Here is a 27,844-nt window from a genome sequence, read left to right as displayed (position 1 = left end):
ACAAAAGCAAATCTAAAGGATTGCAGTGTTTTAATATTTCAATAAGGTTAAAGCAGGAGTGTTAAATTATTTAAGTTCTGGAATAAGATATAAGCACTAGAGCAATATTGCATCCATACTCATGTATCTTTTCATGTGAAGAGGTGATATCTACGTGATAAATTGTAGGACTGAGGTAAATTAATTTTCTATGCATTTTGATCACAATACCCTCTCCTGGCCTACTAATCCATTTCCCAGCAGACTTGCTCTAGCATCCCAAATCACAGAACACCTTCATTGCTGCCATTAAAAACAATGTTTTATAGCCTACCTCATTTTCTCCTCACAGATGTGGAAGTTTCTTTCCTTGAAAAATATAAATTAAGTTACAGAAATGCATTTTGATGAAACCTCTATATCCTCCACTCCCCCATATTATATAGCTATGTAAGAGACTTAAGAGAAAACATCTTCAAATACTGACAGCTGGGTGAGATGCTGCGATGTCTGTATGTTTCTGTGGTGGCAGGGGAAAAATGAATCAAGAACAGATGTATAGTTCTTCAACAATGATGATTTAATATTGCCAATAAAGAAATAATATGTATCTATATATAAATCCTGGAAAAGCACTAATAGTTAAACCTAATCTACAAATGTGCTCACAGTTTGACATTTCCAGGCTATAGACTATTACACAATAAAAATGCTAATTAATATATCCATCACTGCCAGAAGAAGTGTGATGAAACCAAAATGTTTGGCAAGCTTATCGTAAAGAAAACCTGTTACTACTTCAAATCCCCACTCACTGCTAAATACCGGATCTTTATGCCCCATCCAAAAATACAGCAGCAGCAGCTCAGGGCACCCATGCAGCACTGGGAGCTGCAGGAGCAGCGAGGCACCAGTCCCTCCTGGGGAGGCCACAAGCATCAGAGCACAGCACACCAAGGTGCAGGGCTGGACAAACCACACTCCTGAGCATTATTGAGCAGATTACTCAGAGGATTAATTATGTAGATTTGAAACTTCTGGATCTTACCACACACACAAGTGTATAGACTCAAAAAAACAATGAAAGAAATCCGTATAATAGTAGGGAATGTAAAGCAGAAAACAAGTTGGCTTGCAGTAAAGTTATGGATGTGTATATGAGCACACACCTCAAGCACACCTTCCACCAATTTACCATGGCTTTGTTTGCAGCATGAATTGCACTTATATATGTTTAAATATGGATAAAAGCAGTCATGGCACACTTAATGACACTGAGTATTTTTGGCACTTGAGTTGTTACATACTTTTGAATTTCTTACAGGAATCAATTCCAAACGTAGCAAGAAAAGTATTTCTAGAGAAGTAAAAAAGGCAGGAAAACTAATATTGCTCCCAGGCTTCACACATTTGTCCTTTATGATTTTAAGCACTTCATTTAAAAAACACAATTCTTGTAAGCACTGAGGCCACACATTTCCACCTGGCAATGCAGTGTAGGGATTTTCTGCTGTCCCCTACAAAGCCATTCTCACTGGTGCTTTGGCATGTGGCAAGCACCAGGTCCTGCAGCAAGCATTTCTTTCCGGACTGGCATTTATATACAACCAGAAATACAGCCAACCCCCAAACCCTTGAGACTATTGGAATAACTGACTGCAAGTCTTGGTCAGCTGATGGGAGACATTTACCACCAAGTTATCTGTAACAGTGACTAAAACCTTGCCTCTTTGAACATTCCCACCACAGGCTATTTTGAGAGGATGAGAAATAAGGGAAAAGCAAAGGACAATGTTCTGTGAACAAAATAGGGCCAGAATCGAGCTCTGTAAGCCAAAAAATGCATCTTTGCACTACAAGATGAGGTAACACACAGAGGCTTGTGCCCACAAATATGCATCACCAGGAACAAAAAGGTTAGGTGCACCTAGCCATACGAACAGACACACACATTTTGGGAGATGATACATTGCCACCTTCCTCTACCCTCCTCAGTGAGTAAGGAAAGGAAACATGTAAAGTTATAATAATAGCCATGAATAAGGAGGCTTTTCAGTAGAACAAAATTAAGCCTCCTTTTCTTACAGCATCTTTCCAAAACTTTGTTACACAAGAGGGAGACACTTCAGACAGAAGAGGTTATCCAAAACTGGGTCAGTTATTTAGTGGGAAATAATTACATTACAGACGTCAAAGTACTCAGAGCACTAGAGCAAGATGGAAATTTTTCATCTTTTTCCTGTTACAAGATGCGCATTTTTGTTCTTTTGACATTTACATGCCACGGTAAAAGCAACGAGAAAAGAAAAAAGGCAGACAGTGATATAACCCAGCATAAAGACTCGCATTCTTATGTCAAAACTGTTAAAGAAGCATCAAAAATCAGCAACTTTGCATCATGATTTACTGTCCTAAACACATTAATCAGTGTTTTTAACAGGATGATGGCACCATTACCTTCTGTAGATACAATTCAGGGGACATTTCTCAAAACTGCATTGCAATGTGTTCATTCACAGGCTTCATATTAGAAATCTCCAAAATTCATAACTACAATTCTACGTAAACAATTGGAAAAAAATTCAGGAGCTGCTTGTTGCTTACTGTGTCACAATTCAAAAACAAGGACGTGAAAATACAAAGAAAGTAATTCATAATAGTAAAAAAAACCTTAGACATGCTTAGTTTTCTAAGAAACAAATAATCAGCTCTGTCAGCTATGAAATGAATCTACATTTTCTATTCAATATGATAAAGGTCCTTCAAAAAAATAAAAATAAGTGTTTTACACCCCTATTCAGTTTTTGCTGGCAGGAATCTGGGGCTCTGCAAGATATAACAGCACCTGGTTGCCCATAGAGCTAGGCAGCAGTACAAAAAGACATCACACACAAGTAAGCTGGCACTTGTACAACAGTCACAAGACTGCAGAAATATTGCACTTTGTGCTGCTGAAAACCAACCCTCGGGCTTTGCACTGTGCTGCTGCCTGGCCATGCTGTCGGCTCTGAACAGGAGGTCGGCTGGATCACGCTTTCTCCCCAGGAAAGGAAAAACGCAGACAATTCAGTAGCACCAGTGCAAGACAGATTCCGGCCCATGGTCTGGATCAGCTTCCAGGGACATATCCAAAACACCACACTGCTGATTATATTCAGCAGAGACGTTGAGATGTTTTCATTTAGTTTATCAAAATTTGGATCCTGCCAAAATCAGTACGTTCCCAATTTTTATTTTTATTTTTTAACTGACAAGACTAGGCAATTTCACTGAAGGTCTTGTCTGGCACATGATCCCTATTTAATGTACTGTAAATATTCTTATTTAAAATACAATAGTCATTTATGACTCCCACTACACTCCCTGCGCGCACACACACCCCCTCCCAGAACTTGTCATGAAAAAGGCATAAGTAGAAACAGTTTAAATAACTGTTGGATTCAATTAATATTAGAGTACACAGAGCATCAGTGCTGATAGATGATTACATTTTCTCCAGAAGCAGAGAACAGCAGTGCTCTGCAAAGCAGAGCTGAGTTTACATAAAAATGACAAAAGCAGATGTTATCAGTTAGATAAAGACAACATTTCTAATACCAAGCCTCAGTTAAAAACAAGAAAAACATTAGAAGCATCATCTCTTTTAAAATAGTGAGATTTCAGCCTGTTCCTTCAAGGACAGCAAAATAACTGCTACAGCTGTGCATTGGGTAAAGGAGAAGGGGCACTGGTCTCTGACATGGATAACTACATCACCCTGACAAGTGAAGCAGGCTCATGAAATCAGCAAAGATCTTAAAATGACAGAACAGTCAGCCAAACACCCCGGTAGCACCATAGACATCAGTTCCCTGTGGGCTCCTGCTTCTTTTGTGAATGGAAAAGCAGAGTCCAGGAGCAGTGCCATAGCAGATCGGAGAGAAAAGCCTGATGTTTCACCTCTGCTTTCCTGATTACCTAATTATTTATTCAAAATGGATAACTCAGGAAATATTGGAAGTTACCCACCATCTCTACCAGCAATATTGTAACACCACAGCTGTACTTTATGTGAGAAAGGAGAGGAGTCAGTTCCTACGGCAGAACACCGATTAAAATCAGTATCTCTAACCAGATATAATACCAAACAATTTAAGGAAAGAAGCAGTACCTTCTCCTCTAGAGTTCATTATTATCATTATATAATCTGGCCTTTTCCTTGCTTTTCTTTTAGCATTTAGAAATCAGACAAATCATTTCAGGTTTTGTTTTCTTTTTCTTTTCCAGTTAGTAAGGAAAACAATTAAATTGCTCTAAACTAATTTCAAAATGTAAATACCGCACCGAACCAACATTTGATATCTTGCTTTGGCTGTCAAATAAAAAAAATTCAATTATTTACACTGCTTTACTCACACAAAGGAAATATTGCTTTCAAAATGCAGTGTTACCCTGTGCATTCCTCCAACCTAGGAAAATAAAACAATTGTCACAATAGAAAAAGTTTGCTACAATTCCTTAAGCACATAAAAGCTCATAACTACAAGAGGTTAAACCCAGTAAGTTTTAAATTAATTCTGCAATACAGATGAAATCAAGTCCCAGTTTAATTCTCAAATCCTAACAAAAGCCTCCTAATGCCCTCTGCAAATTAGGCAGTGGCCATCAGCTGAAGCTCAGCTGCCCCTCTCATTGCACAAGAGAAGGATCCTGTGGAAGAGGACCCCTTGCCAGGAGACCCCAGTCCAACCAGGTGGTCCCAACATGAGCTGGGACATAGGATTCCTGCTATGCCTCTATGAGAGCATGAAATCCTGCCAGGAAACAAGACAGTACTCATAAATACTCAAAAAGCTATAAAACCTCCAAGCCAAAACAGGGGTAAATAATGTGGAAGACCTTTTCCTAAGCTCATAGATTTTCTATGGCCCCAACCAGTGAGAAACAGAACCTCAGCAGGAGGCTCAAAACCCAATGGCAGCAGCCAGAAAGGGTCTCCAGTGGGGAAGGACATGCAGCACCCTAACAGCACCCCAGCCTTAGCCAATCCACCCCCACCTTTGGCTGGGCCAAGCAAGACAGCCTTCAGGGGTGCTTTTCCAGCTAGCAGACCCCCACAGCACCATGCTCTTGGGGACTGATCTTCCAGGCCTCTCTCCAGAGCAATCCACGTCTTTAGAAGCAATCAAGAGATTAAAGTGTTTTTTTTGTTGTTGTTGTTGTTTTTCCAATTGTGGTAAGTGAAGTATTCTGAATTTTTCCCCCTTATTAAAAGAAAAATGACATGATTTATCTTGCCACAGGTTTTTATGCTGCTGTAGCCAGCCTGCAAGCATTTTAAGATAACAGCGTGCAGTTAACAAGATTTGCAAGTCAGACGTGTTATAAAAATACACTGAGTTATGCAGAATCAGTGTTACCCCGCCTGTGAAAGATTGGAAGCATTGCACAGAACTCTGGTGGGAAGCTCAGCTTTCGAGTGAGAAACACACTTAAAACAGAAGCCTTTTTGTCCAAAGACAAACCCAGCCTTATCTCTTGAAGGAAGCAATTAAGCAAAAAGCAAATTCCACATTGAAGCAAATACAGCAATGCCCATCTGTGCATGCTGAGCCTGTGGTTCAGCTGAGAATAGGGACACAGGGGAAAAAATCCACTGTGCCTTTACAACTTGTTTGTCAATTGAGTAACAGTAAGCGAACGTGAAGGCTCTTTACACCTCACAGCTGGGGCAGTCGGATAGATTATAGCTTAACCACCATGAAAGTTTAAGCCAGCATGAAGTTGGCTTACACTGAAGCACTTGATTTCATGAAAAGAAGGAGCAAAGAGCCTCCATGATCCATCACCCAGCTCACAGAAACGCTCATACTTGCTTGCCAAGCCATGCCAAGGATGGAGCACCAGGGATGGGATGCCTGCCCTGGGTGCCAGGGGGGGAGGTTGGGAGGCTGGTGTCTCTGGCAGCCACCAGGCACTGCCATAAACTCAAGGAACAGAACAAAGCCTCCATTATTTGGATCTCCACTGCAATATATATACACACACGATGGCAATCTCAGTATCTTCATGTGATCCAATGTTGAATTCTGTGCAAGTACTGCACAACTGTCTCATGGCTGGACATGAAGGAAAAAATGAACAGAAAAGCAGGTGTTGGTTGTGTACCCTGCAAAACTCTGCTCTCTTTATTGCAAATGTTGGTGTTCTGGAGATCTGTATGTGCTATCAGAATACTGAATAATCCCCCCCCCTCCAAGGGATTTATGAATTTTGTTCATATGTTTACTTAGTTCTGAGGTAAAACATGGACAATAAAACCTTTCTTTAAAATCAGACAGGATACAGTTTACAAGAGGACCTCCAAAACTTTAGGTACTAAGCATACAGCACACTTCCATTATACACAGAAAATTTTGTTATATTTACATATGAAAGCAGGATTGCATTTTAAACTCTGAATGAATTTCCCCTAACAGACTTTGATTCATAGATTCTACCAGGACTAAGGGATTATCACTTCTCACCTGTTAAAGAGCACAGCTTCTCAGAGGCAGGGAGCAGCCCACTAAAGACACATAATCCTTATCAGAAGAACTTCGGCATAAATTTGATACTGCTTTGTAGTTTGTTTCCATCTCTAGACACTATAGATTCCCCCTATTCCTCTGATAGATTAGAAAACAAGAACATTAGCAAGTAATTCAATTTACGTAAGAACTTGGTTCAAGGGGGACTTGCATAGCCTGAGCCTTAGAAGAGTACAATTGATACAAAAGAACCGCTTGATACCCTGCTGCTCATATAAAGCACATCATCACGAGATATCATGCAGCTCAAAGCCAATTCAAATCCAATCCAAAAAGTCAAGGTACGCTTTTACCAGGGGAAACCATGAAATGACTCACACTGAAAAACAGAAATCCCCTTCCCTCTAATTCGTGCCTATTTTTATTCCCAGCATTTGAGTCTGTTGCTCTTTTAGGGGTGGAGATACAATGTGCACAGCATGTTCACTATCCTGCTCCCAGTCAGGGTATCTTCAAATTCCTTTTACAACATTGTCCCAGCATTTCCTCTTACTATCCTTCAAGTAGAAAACTCAACAGAACCCACACTTATCTTTCAGGACTCAAGAGTCTAATCAAACTCATAATAAAGCTGGATTACAAATAAAAACATGAGAAAGACCTAACAATCACTGTCAACTCATTCATTTCCATGAGTTACCAACAGGAGGAGACTGGCACTAAACAATTACTCAGTTCTCTCTTAAGGGATAAGGAAAATGCAGAGAGTTTCCAACCAAGACACTGAGGAAGATGTATTTCACCTCCACAAGATTGACTGAAGTATCCCACTTGGCAGCTTACCTGATGCACCCGATGCACTGTGACATACTGGGATATGCATGCTGCAGCATCACTAATGGGCGTCTGTTTGCCATGAGTCCCATCCTCCTCCTCTGCTGCGGATACAGATGGGAGTTAATAGAGGAAAGGTTCTGCCATTGAGTAGCCTTGGAAAAGTCAGGAGGTCCCATGGGCACTTTTCGAGTTAGCAGGGGATACCTAATGTCTTACGATTCCAATAAGATTTAAAAAAGTAAAAGAGGGAAACAAAGAGTGTTGCCTTACTCTTAGGTATTTAATAAACTCATCTCGGGACTGCTATCTGTGGTGTTTGGGCCTCATTAATTTTCTCTTCCAAAGTTAGCAGACACACACAGGCTTTTGTCTATTGCTGTCATCAAGGCATTTGCATGCACTAATCCATGACAAACGGTTTCATTTGACGCACGTTGGATTTCCTTGCCTGCCAACCAGAAAGATAATAGAAATACCAAGAGAAGCTAAATTAAAACCAAAGGAGTCATCTATTTGTTGGAGAACTTGAAACAAGGTTAAAATAAACACCACCTGGGCAGCTGAATTAATGGAGAAAAGGCTGAGGTTTCAGCCATGGAAAGCCAGTTTCTAAAAACGCATCTTTTTTTCCCCACATCATTAAAGCCTCACAAAATACAATATTACTACAGAAATAATTATACTACAGATGTGGAAGCCAGCTTGGATGCAATCATTCTGTCAGATCCTGCACTGGCACACTGAAAGCAATTACAAACTCATTCAAAGACCTCTGTTATCTCCAACTCATCTCTTGAGTTCCCATTTTCATGCACAATAGTGCCTTTTGGCTGACTGGCCACCCAAATTTAAAGGCATCCCATGGAAGTAGCCAAAGAGAGGAACTTCATGAGTTAATAACATGCACATCATTAGTATAGCCCTGGTAGCTTACAGACTTAAGCAAGATTTTTAGATCAGGGAAATACATTCTATTAGAACAGCAGACAGTTGATTTTACGAAAAAAGGCAACTTCTGGAAAAATACGCCTCCTTTAAGTTCATTGATGCTGCACACCAAAACAGGAGCTGGTACCAGCTGGAAGAACACGCAAGACCCTCTCTGGGTTTGTGTTGGCATTGGATTTGAAGTCTGTGAGGTCATCACCTTTTCAGAAAGAAGTCACTGTTGGCATATCTGAAAATATGCTTCCAGACAGGATTTATTCATTTAACAGGATGACTACTTGTTTTAGCTGGCTGTTGGGATAATGGAGAAATTTTATGCTGATAAAAAAAGTGTTTATCAAGAATGTCAAGGTAGAAATGAGGAATGCAGAAAGACTAGTTTTCTTTTTTTTCCCCCCCTTAGGTGATTAGACAGTTTCAGCTTAGGAAACCAATTCCTCAAAAACCTTAAGGTTTCTGAATTCTCCACTCTGTTCTGATTTCACTATGAGAACATGAATTAGGCTAGTGTTCAAAAGCTTCTGAACAGTAAAATTAGCTGTTTTTTGTGTAAATATAAAATTAGTTGATATTTAAATGTGTAAATATACATATTACTGTATCATAGCCATAAAACAATATATTGCATTATAATCATAATACTTCAGTGTATTTTACTATAATTTTCTTATACAAAGCACCTTCAGCCAAATCCCAAAGCTGAGCTAGTTTTTTTTTTTTTCTCTCTCACAAATGCATTTTTCAAAATGAAGTTCTGAACACTACCTTACCTTTAAGGTCAGTGTTTCTTGATCTCAATTCTGTTTTGTTTTGGATTTTATCTAAATTCAGAATTGTTCAGAATGTGATCATTTACTTCTTAATAGGTTTGTATAGGGAAATATATACAGTACTAGGTAAATATCCATCCATGAATCTGTACAGAGCCACAGCTGCTATTGATGACAACTGTTCAGCATTTAGGGAAAAAGGCCCTAAACAATAAGTTCCCTTCATTTATTCACATTCTTTAAAAAAGTAAACATACAAATCAATGAAACTGATTTTCCAAATAAACTATCCTTGCCTGCTCCCAACCACTTAAACAAACACAATTAACTCTAGTTTGTTTTGGCAACCAATTAATGTCATGATCAAATATAAATAGACTATGCAAGGAAAGATTATAATTAATAAATCCTTAACAATACAGTAAAATTACACTGAAGCTTTGCTCGCCAGAAATACCTAACGGCATTTTTGAAGAGCATTAACGAGGACAGTAAAAAAAGATAAAGTTTTATCAAAGTGTGTACAATTAAGGTCCTGAGGCTCTTGCCTGCACTCAGACTGACCTATATAGCCTGCTGGCGTTATTTACATCAGAAGTTTCCAAAGCCCAGTTCCCCACTTTCAAATAAACTCGAACAGTTCAGCATGCTGATCATAGGTGCTTCCCAGTCAAGGAAACTTTCACTTGCGTGAAAGTTAACTACAGGATAGATTTTTACTCATTGTATTTAGTGTATTTGCCATGAATGCTCTTGATTCACATTTGTCATCTACAGAATCCAAACTATTAATCCAATTGGATCATGTGAGAGGACAGATTAAATGCATATTTTGACCTGAATGAGCAGCTCTCCTAAATAATACAGGAGCAATGATTCCCATTTAATCTGCATTTTAGCTGCCTATTTGTATAGTGTCAGGATGCGTGACATACAAATAAACCCCCAAAGCTCAGAGGAGAAATATTTAGACATAATTTTTAAAAAAGACCAGCATGCATGACTGTCAGTGTTAGCTGCTGGTGTAGAGCAGTCTTATAGATTACATGTAGCTCAAAGTCAAGGCACCATAATAAGAGCACCACTGAGCAAGTTCAGCCATCTCTGACTACAGATTGGCCTTGTCTTGCTTCACTTGGCCTTTCTCAAGGAAGAAGTGACCTCCAAGCCTTGGAAGGAGAATAGTGCCCCTTTCAGCTACACCTTGCGCAGTGCAGAACCTGCCCTGTACCTTTATGGACTGAGCTGCAAGAGTGCTGAATTCCAAAAAAAAGCTCAAGATCAGGAGCTGATGGGTGTCTACCACTAGAGTGCCAGATGTGTAGATCACTCCAAGTATTTAGGACTTGATTCCAAAAATCCTGATTTACTCACATCATCCAAAAACTAGTAAGGTCCTCCCTTCCTGCAGTCAACTCACTTCCCCAGTATAGCTTCCCTCCTCCCTCTCCAAACGCCTAAGGGAAAGTAAAGATTACAATAGAATACTATGACTATTATCGATTATCAAATAATAGCCACAATGATCCTGTCACTGAAGACATTACCTTCCAAGGACAGCTAAATTGGTTTCTTCACCCAATGCAAAGGAAAAGGGGAAAACCACTGTTCTGGAAGGGACACGGAAGACACATGCAAGCAAGAGATGTCAGATAACAGTTTTTTAAATAGAGCATAGAAATATGAGTCAGATACGTACATGGGGCTTTGTAACTTCATTCAGCTTAATTTACACCCCCAATTCCCTACTGTGCATCATTGACTGAGTCTAGTAAATTTAGAGTCCAATTGTGCTGCAGTTGTAGCTGACCCTGCCTAGAGCACAATGAAAAGAAGTCTCCAGCACTGCTACTAAGCAAAAAAAAAAAAGTTTAGCTGGAGAGAGCTGCTCTATACAGAGCATCTGGAAATAGCAAAAATGCTGAATCCCAACAGGAAAATAAATCTTCCTCACAGCAAAGGTTGATTTCACAGCAGCACAGAAAAGAAAACATTCAAAGAGAAATCCAGAGATTGTAAGAGGGATAGGATAAAACAGTACGAACCAATGGGAGAAAAAGACGTCTATCTTATGAGGAAATGCACTTGGATATTGCCTTTTAAAATATAAATGAGTATTGGACTTAAGTAGGCTAATCATTAAAGGCAGGTTTCTGACATTATCAGCAGAAATACTCCAGTGCAGAGCAACCTATATTGCCATTGGGGGTTATATTTGTAGGTGCCAACTTCTCCTTGGAGCTCATCCACGATGGTATCAATTCTCACGGTCTTTAAAACCACGACGGCGAGCTACAAATAGTGCAGAGCACTGAGAGGTCCCTCCATGACTCACCACAGCCCCAGGGCTGCTGTGGGAGGGGAAGGCACCTGCTGGGGCCACCGCATTCAGGGAGGCTTTCTGGTCCCAGCTCCCCCAGAGCAGCTCCCACCATGCAGGTGACATGCCTTGCTCCTGCCTGCCTGGCCACCTGCAGAGAGGTCCAAGGGGGAGCTGAAATGGCATAGGCAGGGGGATCCAAACCTGAGCACAGAAAAATTGCAAAACTTGCATGTGCAAGAGACACAGCCTTCCTCTTGCAATACTACCGTTAGCACCCTAGGCTTGGGCTCTTGCACAAGACGACACAGCGGTGCTTGCAGCAACTTGTGGAACCATGCTGTGCGCAGCAGGCAGCTTGGTTCACACCACACAGCGCAACCACGCTGTTCTTCACAGCCCATCAAGCTGCAGCACCTGCTCCCCTCAGCTTGTGTTGTCTCCCCAGGTCAGAAGTAACAAGGTGTCACGTTCAGCATTGTGACCGGTGACACCTTTCCTCCATCCGCAGCTGAGCTACACACTGGTGAAGGAGAGAGGTTGTCCTCCTGCCTTCGGCCCTCCATTGAGCTCCGCTTGCTGCCTGGCAGTGCTACGTACCCCCTGCACTCTACCTTAGAGAGTGTTGAAGCCATAAAGTCTGCTCCTGTTTGGAGGTTTGATTCTTCAAAAACCACATGCTGCTACGCCTCTAATAAAGCCTGCTGCTGTCAGCAAGTGCACCACACAAGCTCTGCAGGCCATTCATCACTACTGGGCCGACAGCAGTCCTACCTTGTCCCAAAGTGTTGGCTTCATTACATCAGTTCTCTGCTTACACAAAACACAAACACGTTCATCCAGATATATTTCATGCATGACCAGGAACACGGTAGGTACCTCCAGGATTGCTTTACCTTGCAGTTGATGATTCTCCATTTTCAAATACAGCCTGTGAAGGCCAGAAACGTACAACAGAAAGTTACTGAGAGAGCAAAGGATTTCCAGCTAGCACCTGTGGAATACCAAGCTGGAAGCAGATTTTTCTGATCATGAACCAACCAGGATGCTGCTTCAAGTGTATTTACTGACATAAATGGCATCTGAACCAGACATTAAAGCTTATCAGTTTGTTCCTTTCAATTAACACAGCAGGAAGCTCCAGTTGTCAACTTCATGCCCACAATCTGATCTACTACATACAGGCCAAGTTGCTGCACAGCATTTCAGACACTATGTACTGAAGGCAACTCACATTCACACCAAATTATTAATAGAATGCAATTCTTACTGATCACAGAAAGTGTACCCATTCATGTATTAACTACCTAGTTCTAGACCTGCTTCTATCAACACCAAGAGCAAAAACCCTGTTGAATTAATCTTCCAAATCTTAATTACTCTGCCAAGTACAGAAAAATGTTTTATTTACGCTTTACTGAGGAGTGAGATTCAGACCAACATTCTTCCCAGGCTGTTTTGAACTGAGTAGCCTTGCATTTGGGGCATATGAAAATAGCAGACCTTTTGAAATGTGAAAATATGCAGTTTCCCCTCAAGGCTATAAAAATCAGTGGGAGGGCCAAGATCAGAACTAAGAAATTTTTTGCTCACAGCCACAAACTCAAGTTTCTGCAAAATGCTGTCTGCTAAGAAAGATGCTCAGAGAACTCTTAGGTTGATGTTGGTTGTTAGCTTGTGTAGAATTGCTTTGATGCCAATTTTCCTCCTCATAATATGAGGTATAGAGAATCATTTACTGAGGTGATTTTTAATGGGCACATCATTAACTACTGTCACAATAAAAGATACTTTCATATTTACTGACTTACAATTCCAGCCATACTTGATTCAGACCATGACTTCCCTCCTCTGAATAAACCTATTTTTAATTATTTGCAAATGTCAGCACTGCTATAGTAGGTACATGTTTCTGCTTGTGTCTGCCTCACATCTTTATGCTGTGCACAAGACTAACCTAGCATCCTTAATGTGCAGCCAATTATTTTGCATGAACTTACAGGTTCCAGTATACTTTCCCATATTTTTAAGCAACACATGACCAGTGCTGTCCACTGTGATTCAGTGCTAGTTAATGGTCCTCACTGGGTGCAAGACATCCCTCATTCATGGAACAAAGCCAGAAAAATTGCTAAGAATTGCACAGTTTAGGGGAGGGTTAATTATTAATTTAGAAAAAATGAAACACTGCTTTTTGAATATTTTAATTTTCTTGCCAAATGCCAGCATTTACACTCTGCCTCTGGGACAGAGTCAATACTGTCAATCAGATGATCAATGGACTATCACAGGCACTCAGCTAACTCTGCAAATCACAACCTGTCCACTCTAATCCTCAGGCCAATTCAACAGCTCTACAACCATAGAGCTTCTTATAGCCTAAAACAGCCAATGTGGAATTCTACTCATTACTGCTGGTTCTTATTAAATCATACAGAAATGACATACTTCTGAAAAATGGAATTTGTTTGCACAAAGCTATTTCCTGTGAATGCTATCACACATCCTTTGCCTAACAATTTTCATCAAAATGAAATATATTCATAAAAAGCTGCAGAAAACTATATGTATTACCCAAGGGGAATCATGCAGTGATGGCATTCAGCTAGCTTACTCCCCATTAAGATCTCTGGATCCTACTGAAAAAGCTCAAAAATCCACCCTGCCCACCTCACCTGTCTCAGTCAAAAGGAACAGCTATCATCACTTCAGGGTGATGCAGCATTGAAACTTTTCATTGTGTTACTAGGACAAGCAAGAATTCATGAACAGGTACAGAAAATACAGAATAATACATCTTAAAAATCAAGCAATATGCTCTTACTATCTGTGCCCTCGTGCTAACATTTCACAGAAAATAAAGCTCCAGTCAATTACAAATGCTGTCACGTAAAATGGTTCATCACATTTGTTTTCAAGTTTGCACCTTCTGCCAAGTCATCTAACTGAATAAAATCGTGAACTATAAAACTGTATACGGCACTGAAAGGAAGATTTAAACTTCTGTGATTGCACACTGAGTGTAGAAACTTATTTCAACCCATTCAGATGCTTGCTTAAGATATTTACAGGAGGCGAAAAAAAGAACAAGCTCAGAAATGTCTGATAATAAACTAATCTTCTCATACATTAGAATCCTCGATTTCCAATGTTTCAAAACTGAATTAACCACAGTACTACAGATGGGTATATTCACTGCATTAATCCATTGAGTTCAGTTCAAGTTTATTATTGCTAAATCCTCTCCATGAGGATTTTATCTTTTACCTGCACCTTCCTGTGCTTAGTGAGACTCTTCTATTCATCAAGGATGAGAAGCACAAGACAGGGTGGAATCTGCCTTTTTAATCACATTGTACCAAGGTAGCCCCACAATGGAGTTGAACAGCTCAGAATTGCTCTTATTTCAGAGCTTCTCATTATCTATGGAATATCATGAACTGAGGGAAAAGGTATGCTGAGCATGCTATTGATTACAGCTACATTTGCCATGATCCAATAAGTTGAAATTTCATATACCAAATATTAAATTACTGAAATTATGTACTGGTTCATCTGCATCCATTTTTTATTCACTTTTATTTGGCTGAACATTTTAATCTTACTTACACAGTGACTAACTAAAAGTAAATGACGCATTCCTAATATTATAAATATGAAAAATAGGGTGTGCTCAGGGACTGCAGTTGAATACATTAAAATCACTCAGTTTGCTAGTTAACATATTTCCATCCCTTTTATGTACAACCTTTTGCATTCAGTTGGCAGACTGCAAATTCATGACCTTATAAAAAAAACAGTCTTGATTTTCTGTTGTGACAGCAGAAATTGCCCAAAATCTTGAGCAGTTTCCCTAAAGGATACCCGCTTACTGTTACTTCCCAGGTGCCACACAATCTGAAACCGAGGTGAACATCATGTCAAATTCTACTCATCTGTCAGTGTAGTGGATTATTTCTTGAGAGACCGAAATTGGCTGCCTGGGATCAGAACACCATCAATCTTATTCGTGTAGGGTGTGGAAATGCTGCCTGAGAAAGAAACAGCCAAGCTTTCCCTCTTGCGAGCCTAAGTAGGTGATGAGGCAGCTGTAAAACCTTCACTCTATCTGTATCACATCTCTGAGTGAAAGATTGTCATTTTTCACATTTCTCCAACACTTGGTATGCATTTAGTGTCTTGCTGTTCTTGCCTCATAAAAGAGGTGATTTTTCAACCTTAGGCAAATGTTGCAGAGCTCTGAATCTGTCCAGCTCTCATTTTTTCCTCATAATGTCACTTGTTTCAACTGATTTTGCAAAACAAGATTATATTTTCCTTTTACCTACCTGCTTAGTTGAGCTGTTTTTTCCTATTTCCTTCACTGGGGGACAGACTTAAAACACTGGCAGCATTACTCACAATTGTGTTTTAACAACTATATCGTTCATTTCTCTGCAAGTCCCAAATAAAAACATTGCCATTCAAAGACTCAAACTTCCAGTGCAAGCTAGTAAAGATAATAGCATTAATCTAATGTTTTAATGTAGCTACAGAGAGCTGATCTATGAAGGACTTAAGTTTATTTCTCTATATTACACACATTTTATTACAAGAAAACAAGACTATGCCAAGAAAGCAAGACCTATGACTCTTGGATAAGGGAAATAGTTGGGAATCATTAGGTTGATAAAGACCTACAGTTAAAGACATCTCTTTTTGAAGATATGCCATTAGATTATAAAAAACTCCAAGTATTAGCTGCCAAATATTAAGTGATGCATCACTGCAAGTTAACATTTACCATCTTCCACTTCTAAAGCTCTTAAGACCTCTCCCTCCTTTCTGCGGTTCTAGATCTCTAATACACAACTCATGGTCTAATTTTAACTAGATAATACTGCACTAGAATATGCCAACTTCTCAATTTTTAAATATGGCTCATCCTCGAAGCACAATTAACAGTTGAAAAATTAACAATTGAATTTATTAATAAAAACAAGTACAATAAAACTAATGTGCAGTCTCTGCGGATCACAGCAGTCAAAGTGAGTTGCATTCATTGCAAACCTGAGGGTCTGACTCTGAAAGCCTTGCACATGCTTAACTCCATTGAGAGACACGCCCAAATTTTCCTCTGAGCTGCATGTCTGCAAGTTTCAGAGGTAAGCCTGTAAACCTAAGAAAAACTGTATTGTCATTTACACCAAGGCAAACACCTGACCTCCAGTGAACACTAAGGACTGCGGGAGATGTAACAGCATTTCAAGTAAGCAACCCCTGTCCAGCTTAAGTTAGATAGTGCAAAACAGCACAGTTTTGGGTAACTTTTTATGTCTTTCAGTGTTGTACACCCACTCCAGAACTGCATGAAAGGGGGAAAAAGGGAAATAGAAATAAGGACAAAGGTAGAAACTAAACCATTATCCAGAATGGGATTCCCATGTTGGGAGGTTGTTAGAAGACAAAATTAAAGGATGAATATTACGACATCAGATTGACAAAGCGCAACACGTTAGACCAAAAAGGATGCTCTACAACATAAAGGCAGAAAACAGATAAAAGTTAAATGATAAAATGGATTTTATGATTAGTCAGTCATTTATCAAGACAGACATGAGCATGGTGGAAAGCCTGTAATCTTACAGCATCACACAGATGATATCAGTCCTACCTGGTCTGTGCAGGTGATGCTGCTGGAAAGTGTGATGGAGGGACCCCTGACAGAGCAGCATTGCACAGGCACTTATCCACAAATACAGGACCCAGGACATTGCAGAGACCACTGCCATTCTCTAAACGAAATATTAGACAGACATTATTATCCATCGCCTCGCAGCGCACAGAGTAGTCAGTTTCCATTACAACAGTATTTTTAGTTTTCTTCTCCTTTTGTTAAATGTCTTTTTTTTTTTTTACCTGGTCAGTTTTCCCCCCATGGGATGCAATTGTTGTACAACAAAGGTCATGCCCAAGAAGGACAGTTGATGTAACACTATGTCAGCACAGAAGCCTGGATAACTTTAATAATTCAGTGGCAAAAATGAAACTAACAATCTGAGGACTTGGGGGGGGTGGGGCGGGAAACACAACAAGAAAATATAAACAGAAGGCTGGGAAATATTCCCACACTGGTTCACTGCTGAATTTAAAAGCGGGAAGGGAAATCACAAGGCCAGCTAAAAATACTGTGATGTCCAGACAGCATCAAAACTACTTTAAACACATTGCAGATAGGGATACAACATTATCAGGCATCTGAGATGCATTTCAAAAATACTCCATCCCCAGTACTGGAAGACTAATACTGCCCCAGAAGGTAATTTTATTATTATTATTATTTTTACTTTTGTGAGCATTAATTTTTAATCATGATGCTGTCTGCTAAACAAAGTAATTGTTTCTCAGAATTATCTTCTAATCCCCAGATGCAATCAGATTCCTTTTGTTCTACCTGTGCATGTAAAGCAACCGGAGTATGGCCAGACTGGCTTTCATACATACTCTATAGAATATTTTATCTTTTTCACAAAAAGAGGTTACATCAAATTTTTAATGAAAAACTTCCTGAAAAAAGGGAAAGGGCACTTTCTGTCTTCCAGTGCTGATGTACAGATGCATCCAGTACAGGTGATCATGTTTTTTCATACTTGTATTCATTATTGTACTAGCTTTCATTATTGTACTAGCTGGCTAAATTTTCCTGACTTTTCAACTTCAGCAGCTCTTCCTTAATGCCTGCAAGAATCGGGAGGTTTGCAAGGCTCAGCTACGCTACACATCGTCCAGTTCCCTTAACAACACCTTCTGCTGCATTTCATATTGCTAAATTAATCAAACTTCAGGCACTCTCCTTCTTCAGCCAATGACATGATGTCGTTTTCTATCTAATAATCCAATCAGCTGAACATCATTTTCACAGAGGAAGAAAGACTTTGAAAGATTAAATCTCTCACACAGAAAAACCATGCTTTTACAGAAAAAAATAAAAAGTCTGTGTGACTTATCAGTGGGATTTCTGCAGTAGGAAGATTAGCAGCATTAATATAGAGAAATTCAATGTCAATAAAATATATGCATGGAAAAATATTTTCGCCCAGTTTTAAAGAAGTAGACATAGCCTTCGGGAACCTTTAAGACTAACTGGCAGAAAAGAGCCACGTAAACTGTCAAGTCTAATCAACAGCAAACACCCAAACATTATTTTGATCAGCATGAGGCTCTTTCTCTGTTTAGAGAATCTGATGCACTACTCAGCATATAGTTAGTTTCAGTGCTGAATGTTTACTTCCCAGTATACAGTGTACTTCTCTCTTTGGACCTAGTTATCCTGCAAAATAGATTCAGTCCCCTCAGATCAGGGAGCTCCCAGAAGGCTTCCTGTGTCTTCAAGAACTAATATCTTTTTGTCATATTTGGTGCTCCTATGTTTTTTTATACAAGAAGGTAAGAGAGAAAGGTAACTCTCAGACACAGGGATATTTCAGGTATTCAGGTTATTTAAACTGAACTTTTAAAAACCTATCCAAGCAGTAAAGCAAAGCCAAACTTCTACGGTCTGCTTAATTCTCCTGTGTCTTTCTTCAGGCATCATCTTCTAAACCACATGGACAGCAGACTTCCTTAATCCACTCTTTTATTTATGGTCTCTATTTAATTATTTTTTAAACCTTTCCCAAACTACACTATTACAAACTACCTTTGCTCAAGCCCCAGCATTTCTTACAAACATTTGTCTTGCACTTGTTTGTCAGCACACTTATACACAGTTTTATGCACAGATCATCTTATCATTATTAAGGAACACAGCAGAAAACATTCCTCCTGTTATGATCTGATGAGTTCTAGATCTGCTTTCTGAATCTTAAATCCTAAAGAAGCTCCTTACCTGAGTAATCCAACCAAGAGCAGAGCACTCTATTAGTGTTCATTGGAAAGGTCTAACACTTTTTAAAATCCATCTGTACCACAATAAGGGATTTTAATAGCTTCCCAATAATCTTCTTTATCAGGATTATGAGGAAAAAAAATCTCTTGTTACAAATCCTGTTCCCAGATTAAAGACGACATCTGAGCTCTCAGACACTGCCGTCAGAAAAGTGGCCAAGGTTTGTGGGGTGGAAACCTTCTCATTTTCACCTTTAAATCATCTCCTAGCATCACCCTCTGCTTGACGAGACCTTTGAAGTGATCTTCAGATAATTTGCAGCTTCCAGGATACTTAAGGACAAGAAGCAGTTCAACGACAAGAGCAGCCTCACTCCAGCGCAGGCAGTGCAGAGCCGGGCAGCCGTAGGCACGCCGCTATACGATGCTGTAAGTACCGTAGCCTGTATCAATGCATCCCTGCTCGGGAGGGTATCACATGCCTTAAAACGACACGGCCCCCGGTGGCGAGGCAGCGCGCCGGAGCTCCGGATCGGCTCCGGCACCGGCGCGGGGCCGGGCGGACAGTGCCGGGGGCCGGGCTGTGCCGCGCCTTCGCTCCGTGGGCGCTCCTCCCGTACTTGTTCGCGACAGGCGAGGAAGACGCTAAGAAAGCCTCCGTCTCTCCCTTTCTCTCTCCTCTGACAGACGCGTGCGAGCAGTCAGGGGCGGTGCGGGGCGGGCAGGGGCCGGATCCCGCACACCAGCAGGGTTTTTGCAACACCTTGCCACACCTGAGAGAGGGGCTTGCTCGCAACTCCACTGCCATGCAGCTCAACAGACAATAGAAACGAGCTTTGCTTTACTCCTCCTGAATGCTAAGATGCTAAGGCTGTTTATGCTAAAATTATTTATTACGGTTATTTATTTGTTGGCTACGTCTTAAATGACCATGTACAGGAATGGAGTGGTTACCTCTCCCTGTGGTACCATATGTAATTATTTTTTAAAGAGCCATTGTATATATTTAATACACATCGAAGCACACCATTCACTCAGCATTACAGCTCACATCTCTGCCTACAAAAGGAAGAAGGCAAGGAGACAAAACAAGTTTCCATTTTAAGAGCTCAGGGTGAACATGTAACTGTGTTGGTATTTTCTTAAACCTGTGGTAGAAAAGCACGCTACCTTCACTGCTTACCACCTCTGGACACCAACAATAGTAAGTAACAGCGATAAGTACCCTACTCTCAAGCACCTCATTCTCAGCACCCAAGGACAGATGTCTCAGTGGAGATGCTGAGAGTTGCAGTGAGTTTACCTGTCTGTACTCTCCTTTGGAGCCTCTATTTCATTGGGGATTGCACATTAAAAGCTTGGCCCTACAGACTGACAGGATCATCGCACTGGTCTGCACCACAGCACTCATAGCAGCTCTCTATTACAGCCTTGTCACAATAAAGCAGTTGGGGTGAGGGATGAAGTGACAGGGGAGGAACCCTCCCCTCACTCCTGGCCACCACTGCAGCACAGCTCCTGGCAGGTCCCAAAGCTGCCCTGGGGAGAGGGTGGCTCAGGACAAGTCCTGCAGCAGCCATAGATGCTTTCAGGAGGTCAACATTTCTTTTGGATATTTCATATGAAACCACACAACACTAGTACAGTTGGGAACATAATGTTCTCTTTAATGCACGTTTTCCCTAAGAATTTCCTTAGATACTGGAAGAATGCCAAGAACTGGAGCAGTTGCTGCTACTTCCTGGCCTCAGAAGGGTCTAGGAGTTTCCAAAAAAAAAATGTTGATAAAAGAGACAACCAAAGCACATCAAGTACTGATGCCTAAGGAACCAGGACCTGGGACCAGGTGCAGCCCACAGCAGGAGGTGATGGGTGGGTGGAGGACTGGTGGTCACAGCTGCTGTAATTTCCTTCCAAAGCCACAGAGAGGCTCAAGACCTTCCTTCTTTCCATGGAAATGTGGGGAGCATTCCACAACACCTGGGGGGCAGGTGATAGGAATTTATTTTAAAAATAACACATTTAACAATATGTGCTCCCTCTAGGGCAAGTGGGGAAGGGTGCAGCATGGGGAGGTGTGAGGCAAGAGGAGGGAAAGGGGCCTCAAGGAGCAAATAAGATCTTCTAGGAAAGTTAAAGGCCTTCTGGACAGCAGGAGGAATCAGACAAATTGTGACCACACACCTTGGCAGAGTAGGCAGAGACAGATTTATGCAAGATGCAGATTTATGTAAGGTACAGCAGAACTGTCACTCTGCCAAGCACTGCTAACTCCCAGCTCCATGAGGCTAATGCCACCATAACCCCTGACAGATGCTGCTATTGCTCAGGACAAGCTCTGCAGAAACATGGGACATGTTGCTTCTGCGGGGTAGGGGGGAAGATCAGAAGGACAGAATAGAATATCAAACAGGCTGCACTTGCAGTTTCTTCCCTGCCCTGGCTCCCAGCATCAGATGGGAACAGAGGAGTCCTTGGCAAATCTTGCAGTAGCATCCTTACAACTGTTCTGATGTCCTTGCTGCCAGTTTTAACTTTCGGCAGACCAATAAGACATGAAACAGCTCCTCTCACCCTGCTTTAGACTGGGCAGTGTCCTCATCTGATGCTTTGGGGCTTACTTTTGCCTCCTCACTTCAGGAGTCACTGGCTTTGACAGGAAGGGAATGCTGCTTTACATGTGCCCATAGGCTCATGTACAGAATTTGGAGCTGCTATCACTGACAAGGCTGGAAACAGAAAACGTGAAGGAAGATAAGACACCAGTGAACAGTCTGCACATTTCAAAATCCTTTGTCATAACAAGGAAAGGCTGAAAGAGTAATTTATGTCTAGAGGAAAGAAAATGAGGCAAAAGGCTGTGCCAGCCATCCAGTGCAATGGCAGCTCTGTCCAGTGCTGGGGCAAGATGGATCCAGGCCCTACAGCAGGGGTAGACCAGCCCCTGGGTTACATGATCCATGCCTGGGAGGGGAAGTGGCAAAAAGTGCAATAGCAGAGGCAGGCCAGGCAGATCTACAGTTTGCATACCCAGTGCAGTTTGCACACAGTTTACCTGTGAACAAGATATTATTTGTCTAAAAGCAACTTGCAGCAGGACTACAGGGAAGCAGAGTATTTGTAAACAAGGTCTTGCCCCTTGTCTCCCTCCAACCATCTGGCAGCAGCCACAGCAGAGAGGAGCCTGTGATCTGCCCATCACAGAAACAAGAAAGGCTTACAGGTATGGAGAAGGCCAGGCTCAGCAAAGTTGAGGGTGAAGTTATTAGCTTATGCTAGAAACACTCGAGTGTTCTACTCACATTGGCTTGTCCTCCTCCCCACTTGGTCCTTCCACTTCCACTAACACTTGATGGCAAACAGAAGAAAGGACAGAAACCAGGAGTTTTGAGCTACCCTAATCAAAGAGCAATGGAAAACTGCCTATCCACAGCTCTGATCGAAAAACTCTATGGGGTTCCTGGCAGGGTTGCCAAAAGCAGGCCATTACACTGATGTGATATTTCTAAGGTGAAGGTAGGTTGCAAGGGGTCAGCAGGCATTAAACTGCCTTTGAGACAGGTTGCCTCACACAAACAATGATTGTATTCACAAGAAGAATAGCCTTTCCCTCCTGGTTCCACCATTCATCTGAAGATGCCAAGGGAATGACAAAAATAGGCAAATAAAAATAAATGCTCTTCAATCCCTGAACCTCTATTTATCACAAGATCCTGTGCAGACAGAAAAGGAGAGCATATGCAACCCAGGCAGACTAATGCAGACAGCAGATTGGTACTTGCACCCAAATAAGGGCCTCTGTCCTCTACTTTCTCATGCTGCCATCTCCATTCCTCTCCGCCTCCCCCACACACGCCTTTTCCCCATGTAGAGATTTAACACAACAAATCCCAGGCGTGTATTTTACAGAGTTTGAAGAAGGCTCACCACCTTTGAAATGCAAAGCTCATTAGTTCTAGTGCTCCTGGGACAATGAAGCTTTGGTTTTCACAGATTGTGTTCTCCATCCCTCCCAGCTGCTCCCACCCACCCTACACCACTCTTTTCCATACACCCAAACTCAGTTTCAGCTGCTGCCTGGGCAACAGGCAGTACACATTGCAGCTCATCAGTACCTACATGTTCCTACTCCAGGTGAGCCAGCCTAAAAGTACACTTTACCTTACCTCCACCAGAAAAGGAAATTACAGACTCCCTCATCTCACATCTACAACATTTATAGAAGCTTTCTTTAAAATCCCACAGAACAGAGCTTTTGCTTTCCTTCCCACCCCACCATCAATTGCAACAGCAAAGCTTGGCTTCCACTGAAAGCCAGTCCACATAGACAGCCAGTAGCTGGGCACACAAAGATCAGTCTGCATACATACAATAGCCAGAACAGCAGCCACAAAGCTCAGAATGAAAACATCCATGAAACAACACCTCATTCAGGGTCCTGTGTCTCCCCAGGCATTTCTAGCTCTTGGTTTCTTCCCCCAGTGGAAGAGGGAGAAACCAACACTAAAGCAGGATTTTTTCAGAGAACACAAGAAGTCTAGGAGCTGCCTAAAAAATAGGTGTGGATGCAGCTGTGCCCAGAAAAACACCTATATGCTATGCTCAATGCATACAGGTGTTTGCAGCAGTTTGAGTTTTATATGCACATCTCCCATGGCCAGTCAGATGCTCACAGTAGTGCTTTATTTCTTTTTCCCAGGAAAACCTTACTTCCCCCTTCTTGCCCAGAAACTTTCCTTTCTCAGTCCCCACTGCTTTTGCTCCTCTTTTGAAAGGGGTCTGGTCTAACCTCAATGACATAACCAAATATGTTTCCCTTTCTTATGTCTTCTACAATAACATTAAATCCTTTAGTCTGTATTGTCAGGTTCTCTCCTTTAAATTTTTTAGTGGAAAGCAAAGATTTTACTTGAGTGTACCCACACTGACCATGAAAAGCTCATCCAGAAAGCTACTCAACTTTTTGCGAAGGAATCACATTTGGTGATTTCTCTGGCTGTGACCACAGCCTCTACTGGCCAAGTACAGACTACACACACCAAAAGCCTAAAGAAGCAGAGATGAACAGCAGCACATGCAGGGAAACCATTTCCTATGGGAGTCCAGGGACTAGTTCACATGGTTATCATCCCACCTCACATATGGTGTGAGAGCAAGTCTGCTCTGATCCTGCTGCAGCCACAGCTATGTAGTGCACAAAAGGAAAGACTTTCACAGTAGTTTTTTCCAGCCTACCTTTAAGGCACTGCTTTTCCTGGTGAACGAGAGGTCTAGTATTCACAGTTCCTGTGCTTGAGAGGCAAAGATTCTGCTTCATACATATTGTCCATACCTAAGAGGAGGGAAAGGAAAAAAAAACTATATGTCAAGGAAGTTTATATCAAAAAGCTTGTGTCCCGAGCTATTTTTAAAGTACATAGGACAACGCACAACAAATCTCAACCCTTATCTATAACTTGCCTTTAGCCAACAAGATCAGTACATGCTATGGAGTAACAAGAGGAATTAGCTATGCAGTACGTTACCAACAAGTAGCAAAACTTCAGTAACACCCAGTACATTATAAGCATAAAAACATGATTGTGCTCAGGATATTATGGCAGGTGAACATAGGCTCTGTATAACGGAGATGATTTTTATTTAGTTTCAGGTCAGACATGCCCAAGAAACCAAAGAAATCTAAGTTAAAAAAGCCTTAGAGTGATGGTGGTCATGGTGTTCTTGTCAAGTAATGATATTGTTATTCTTTATCAGCTATACATCAGCTGGAGAGATCATCCTGATCTGAAATTCAGAAACTCTTCTCATTGATTCTCAGCTTCTGCATGGCACAAACTCAAGAGCCTTCATCCCATGCATTCTTCTGTTAGCATAGTTGAATCCATTAAACGAAATACCCTAGTTTCAGAAGGAACTCTTACTGGTGTTAGTCTGTGGTTGTCCTTCTGGACCAGCTAGAACCACATTCCACCCAAGACCCACCTACAGCAGACAAATCAGGGGCCATGGTGCATGAACTGAAAACTAGTGTATCTACAGTCAGAGAGGACACTTGATATTGGATTAATCAGTTTCAGGATGTCAAATATCTGTCCCCAGGCACAGGTTTAGCATTTACTTCTGCTGCTAAAAAGTCAATTTTTACATGAAGATACAAGTGTTTTCAAAATTCACAACGTAAATAAAAGAAATCCAACCAAGAGAAAGCAATTGAGATATGCTGGCAGGCAAATTCACTGAGGAGAACTCAGACAGGGTCACTGGGCTGCCTTCATTCCCTCTAGCCTTGCTGTGTTCCCAGCTTTAAATTAAACTTAACAAACAATAGGGCTCCATTATCTCCAAGTAATGAAAGCAGCAGTTAAGATAAGCCTCTTCTGTCATAGTTCTTGTCTTTCAGAAAGGCAGAAATAGGGCTGCTAGGGAAGTGGGTTTCTCCTCAGGTGCTGCAGCCAGAAGCCCACCTTCTTCTCTACGCTCCCTCAGCCCCGTCAGCAGGCCTCCAGCTAGGCCCAGGAAGGCAGCGGGAGAAGCAGCCAGGAGCAGAAAGGCCTGCACACTAACCACAGTTCAAAAACACATCAGCCCTTTCCCAGACACCACTAGTCCCTCCCAGCACATCATTGGGAAGAGAAAGAGCTGCCCCAACACACCGTGAAAGCTCAAAGCGCGTCTTCAGTGCGACCAGGAACGCGCTCCTTCAGCCCCAAACGCCTACCCCCAAGCCCCCACCTTGAAATATCCAGGTCTGACCTCTCAGAAAGGTTTAGCTTTCATTTCTGCTTCCCCCTAACTCACAGACTTCTTTAAATAAATTTGTGGCTGTATTTTTTTTTTTTTTTTTTTACCTTACTTCTGGAGCAAACTCCTTAACTTACCTCTACTCCTCACACCTCCTTCGTCATGTGGGGTGAGGGGAACCTTTATAAGCTCAGACCACCTGGGATCACTTTGAAGGAGCCACAAACTGACACAGGTGTAAGCTGTTCTGGAAGCTCATAAAGCTACCAGATACACCATATTTCTTTGGTTACAGTAAGTCTCTGTGATAAGACACGACCAGGCCGATTTGGGAAGTAAGCCAGGATGGTTGTGCTGCATGATAGGGACCACTGCGTAGAGGCACACTACCAGCTCAATGCCCTTCCTTGCTGCACAGTATCTCCAGGCACCACCCCTGCGTGCTCCAGCACACGCTAAATGTGTGTCTTTGCCCAACCCAGCATCTGCACTCAGAAACATTTCAGAAAGAAAGATTTGGCTGGTACCTCTGCAAAAGGTAGATCCAAGGAGACAATTCAGCTCTGCAGCATTGCACTTCTGGTCTTTATAACTCCAGGTGCTACCCTGAAAATAGCACTTAAAGTCAATTTACTCTGCGTTAGCCCCAGCTGCAGAGGGAATGTCAGGTCTTGTGCTGTACCAGGGCATTGACCAAACAGCTTATTTGCAAACTTGTGTATTTGCTTCCAATTTACCACCAAGCAAGCCAATGGTGGAAAAAAACATTAACAAATTGAGAGGTTTCTTTGCGACCCGCTCCCTGTAGCGTGAACACTTATGAGGGATTCACTATTTGATCTTAAAATATGTTTAGGTTTATTACTTAAGAAATATCTTTAATTTTGAAGGGACATGGAGTGGCTTCCATACAACTCTTTCAGCAAGCTTGGAGTGCCTCAGATTAGAGGTGCTACACAAGGCAATTTTGATTATGGATTAAAAAACAAAAACAAAAAAAACATAGAGTGTGTGATACTATAGCCTAGAGTTTGGGGAAAAATCCTTGGAAAGATAAAGCAGGCATACAGGGACAATTTATGTTCAGGGAAAGAAGAAAAAAAAAAAAAGGAAAAATGATAAAGAAAAAGAGGGAAAAAAAAAGAAAAAAAAATTTGAAAGCAACACAAAAGACTCCATTAAGGAGTGGAAAAAAAGAGGCTGGGGAAAGTTCTCCCACTGGAACAAGAAAAAGTGAGAATCAGCATGAGTATGTGATATACAGCAGCCAGTGCATCCCTGATGCCATCGCTTTGAAGAACACAATACCTTATGATTTAATTCGCTGTCACTGCTATGGGCTTTGTCATTATTTAAGAAAAATACTCCAAGCACTCCCTTCCACATCTCATCTACTTGTTTGCAGAGCTGGGCAGAGCGCCGCAGCCAGAGCCCCGTGTACTGAACTGTTGGAAATGGGGAGTTTCTGAGTAAGGAATTAGTGCATGAAATGAGCACGGAAAAAATCATACATTGTTCTGCCTTTGCTTCAAAACAGGTTGGTTGATTGACAGCCAACCCTATATAATAATTCCTTCCAGGCAGATGGCAAGATCACGATTTGCTCTTCAGTTGCAATTTTCTGCTGCCTCGCACAAGCAACCTAGCTACATGATCTACCAATAAGAAGGGTCTGGGCTGCTTTGTATAAGTTTTACAATGCTCACATCAAAACATATGGATTAATATTGTGACTAGTTCTCGTATTCCATTTTGTAAAAATTTGCCTTGAATTTGCCTCCAACATTTCCTAGCTGATCGTATGTAGATAATAGCTTCAGAAATCCACACAAAAGCAACTTGTAAATTGCTCCACCACCCCTGACAGACAATAC

The 27,844-nt window shown here is 41.4% G+C and overlaps 1 protein-coding gene across 1 annotated transcript in view; it reads right to left on the bottom strand.

The window, feature by feature from the left end:
* Positions 1-27,844, bottom strand: part of TAFA1 (TAFA chemokine like family member 1) — a 222,822-nt gene that overhangs the window by 191,675 nt on the left and 3,303 nt on the right. The window contains 3 exon segments of the mRNA XM_040569135.1: positions 17,017-17,137; positions 24,465-24,561; positions 26,498-26,576. Of these exon segments, the coding sequence (XP_040425069.1) occupies positions 17,017-17,134 (118 nt within the window). The 5' untranslated portion in view covers positions 17,135-17,137; positions 24,465-24,561; positions 26,498-26,576.

Source organism: Cygnus olor, chromosome 10 (assembly GCF_009769625.2).
Source record: "Cygnus olor isolate bCygOlo1 chromosome 10, bCygOlo1.pri.v2, whole genome shotgun sequence".
NCBI lineage: Eukaryota > Metazoa > Chordata > Aves > Anseriformes > Anatidae > Cygnus > Cygnus olor.
This window is presented reverse-complemented; position numbering and strand designations above follow the sequence as displayed.